The sequence below is a fragment of the Buceros rhinoceros genome, unplaced genomic scaffold, assembly GCF_000710305.1.
Source record: "Buceros rhinoceros silvestris isolate BGI_N320 unplaced genomic scaffold, ASM71030v1 scaffold3319, whole genome shotgun sequence".
Taxonomy (NCBI): Eukaryota; Metazoa; Chordata; class Aves; order Bucerotiformes; family Bucerotidae; genus Buceros; species Buceros rhinoceros.
The window spans coordinates 13,976-16,949 of NW_010430784.1; the positions used below are offsets into that span (position 1 = coordinate 13,976).

Below are 2,974 nucleotides of genomic sequence, written 5' to 3' on the forward strand. Positions count from 1 at the left end.
CTGCTGGCTGTCTGTAGCTGTGGTATCTATAAACATCTGCTTTGTCATAGTTTGGCTTTGTGAACGAAGATCTGGGAAGGGCTTTTCCCACGCTCACTGCAAGCGATGAGTAAACCCTTCGGGCTTGCGCAGTGGCTTTTTAGGTGAGGCGCAGCGTGTGCGGAACTGGCCCCATCCTTTACACCTGAGGTTCATCTGCCAGGGCCTAGCGAGCTTGGATGGTGACAGCGAAGTTCTTGGGTTGTAGGTTTGGTTAGAGTATCCTTCTCTTAGATGATGGATGCCTTACAGGGCTAAACGAGCTCCATCTGCCCGGGTTTGGAGTCAGAGTTGTCCTTCTCCTAGGATGGTGCCCGAAGTCTAGTGAGCCTATCCTGCCCGTGGACACACTTTGTCTGACCCTTCAGTTGAGACCTGTCTGGCACAGCTCTCAACCTCACAAGGGCACGCAAGCTCCTTCCCCACGGCAAGGGGGTGCCCGTGAAAGAGTCGCTGCTCTACCTCTGGACATCACAGACCCGGGCATGGGGTGGCCGGGGCTGCCAAGAATGGGAGTCCTGGAGTGGACATCTGCTTTAATGTTCACTACCAAACTCCCATTATGTGTTTTGCATATGCCTAAATTTATCTTGTTTTTAAGGAATTAGGGGCATAGAATATCACCATTCAAAAATCCTATCAACTTTAAATTTAATTTATTAAGCTTTTGCTTTCAAATGCAGAGAGAAATATAGTTACTGGGTGCCGATTGTTATTATTCATAATTTCAAAAACTGTTAATAGTTAACTCTTGTCTCTGTGGGAAATCCAGACTTCCTGCAGGCCTGTACTTAGCTTACCTGTGTGTGACCTCAAGAACCAGAAGCAGTTCCTTGACTGCATTGTTAATTATTCAGCTTTCCCAAAAGATACTACTTTCATACTGGAAATTCCCTGTAGTAAAAGTTATGCCTAGCGCCATTAGAGGCTCATCCCAATCAGAGAGCTGAACATTTGAGCTGTCATTAATCTATCCTGTAAATTCCTTGCCTGAGAGAGAAAACTTGAAAAAAAAGGAAGTCGTTTTGAATGTGGTCACTGTCATTGATTTAACACGAGGGTGGCTGTTTGGTGCAACAGCACTTTTCTTTCTCCCGTTTCCAAACATAGTATTGACCAATGTTCAGCTTTATGTGATGAGTTACATCCCATGACTTGTGGTATTTATTTGGTTGTATACTACCCATTTTTTCAAAAGCTGTTTTGAAGTTTTTAAAATGTTGTGAACATTAACTGATGCTGCCTGCCTGCTGTAACAATTTGTAGCCACGTACTCACATGACATCAGTGAAGTGATATTAGTGTTACATTAATTTAGATGGCGGCCCTACAAGAAACTGAGCATTCTGGCCCTTTGCCAGTTGAACATTTGAGTGTTTGCTTAACCTTAAGCCTGAATAGTCCTCTTGTTTTAGTGTGACTAATGTGTGTGTTTAAGGCTTCCCTGAGTCAGACGCAGATTACTCAGCATCTCCTTGGAGGCAGCTCTTAGTCCAGTGATGCATCAGGCTGCTCTAAAACGGGATGCAGGGCAAAATTCTTTTCTCCTGTAAGTTTAGTACGGCTCCACCTACACCAGTGGTGTTGTGCTGATATACCCGAGCAGAGAATTTGGCTGGCAGTGAGTTTCATGATAACTACACAGGGAAAAACTGTTTGTCACCTGCCAGGCTGCCTTTGAACGTGGAAAGGTCTACACGCCTTTCAGAACAATGAGGTTGGACTGTTCTTTACATCATGAGTGTGTTCTTTGTAACACACACAGTATTTGTCATCCTTGAAAAAGCTGCAAGATAAAAACCAGAGCCAAATAGTGGCATATTAAATATAATCTTTTTTCCAGAACAGCAGCAAATCTATTTGAGCTGATGCCAGAAGTTGATTTTTTTTTCTTTAAAAACAAAGGCTTCATGTAAAAAAAAATTAAATTACCTATTTTTATAGGAAGATGTATCAGGATTACATAACCCAATACAAAGAGGTTTTGAAGCAACACCGTGAAAAATACACAGAAAGCCCTCTTGCACAGGAGTATTACAAAAAAAAGAAAGAGCTTGAAGAAATCCGGAACAGAGTTTTGAGACTGTCTGAAAAATATACATTGAAGGAAGACTCTTGCGTGGATGTTCTGGGTACTACTATTATCAGTGCTTTTACAGCTGGGCCTTTAGTTAGTGCACTGCACGTTAAAAGTGCTGTACAGAAATCCTCTAATTAATTTTCCACGGTTTCTCTTAAGCTAATAAAAAGGCGTTCTGTTTCTTACACCATTTTTAGGAAAAAATTCTGTAGCAAACTGAGACTTTGACCAAGAATTTAGAATATACATCCTAATATTCATTCCCCCAACTCATGAATGTAATGGAGAGAAGTTTGTCACTGGGCTTCTTGAGTTAAAAAAGTCCTAAAATTACTTCAGAAGAAGCCTTTCAAAATTTTAGATTTATTTTTCATGTATTTTTGGTGCTGTTTTTAATGGCTTTATTGTCTGTTATACTGTGATTTCTGTTATGCATACTGAGTAAAGACATGTGCTTCTGATCTATTAATTTATCTTCTATTTGTAAAGAAAATTAGATCTGTGAATTAGTGATCTGAAATGAAATTTTCTTTCTGCAGATCCTGTTCCTTTCAAATCCCTGAATGACTGGGCTCTACATATGTATCCTTGGATTGTAGTGTTTATGCAGTTGTCAGGGAAGAAAGTTTGTATTTACCTTCCAAACTTTCCATGAGAAAGTATAGTTATTATTTATACATTTATGTTTAGAGAAGCAGCATTAGCATTGCTCTGTGAGGAAAGTGAAACAACTCTCTTCAGTTTGAATTTATGGGCGTGTTTTGAAGAAAGTAAATAAAATTTCACTTGAGGACATATCCATCAAAATGTTTCATTAAGGAGTAAAAGCCTAACTGAAGTTAGATTTGAAGATTT

At 40.0% G+C, this 2,974-nt stretch overlaps 1 protein-coding gene across 1 annotated transcript in view; it reads left to right on the forward strand.

Annotated features, from left to right (window-relative positions):
- The window catches only part of LOC104499619 (chromosome unknown open reading frame, human C14orf39), a 30,287-nt gene that overhangs the window by 12,892 nt on the left and 14,421 nt on the right, over positions 1-2,974 (forward strand). The window contains exons 5-6 of the mRNA XM_010143147.1: positions 1,984-2,171; positions 2,659-2,701. Coding sequence (XP_010141449.1) covers positions 1,984-2,171; positions 2,659-2,701 — 231 coding nt within the window. The remainder of the gene's footprint in view (positions 1-1,983; positions 2,172-2,658; positions 2,702-2,974) is intronic.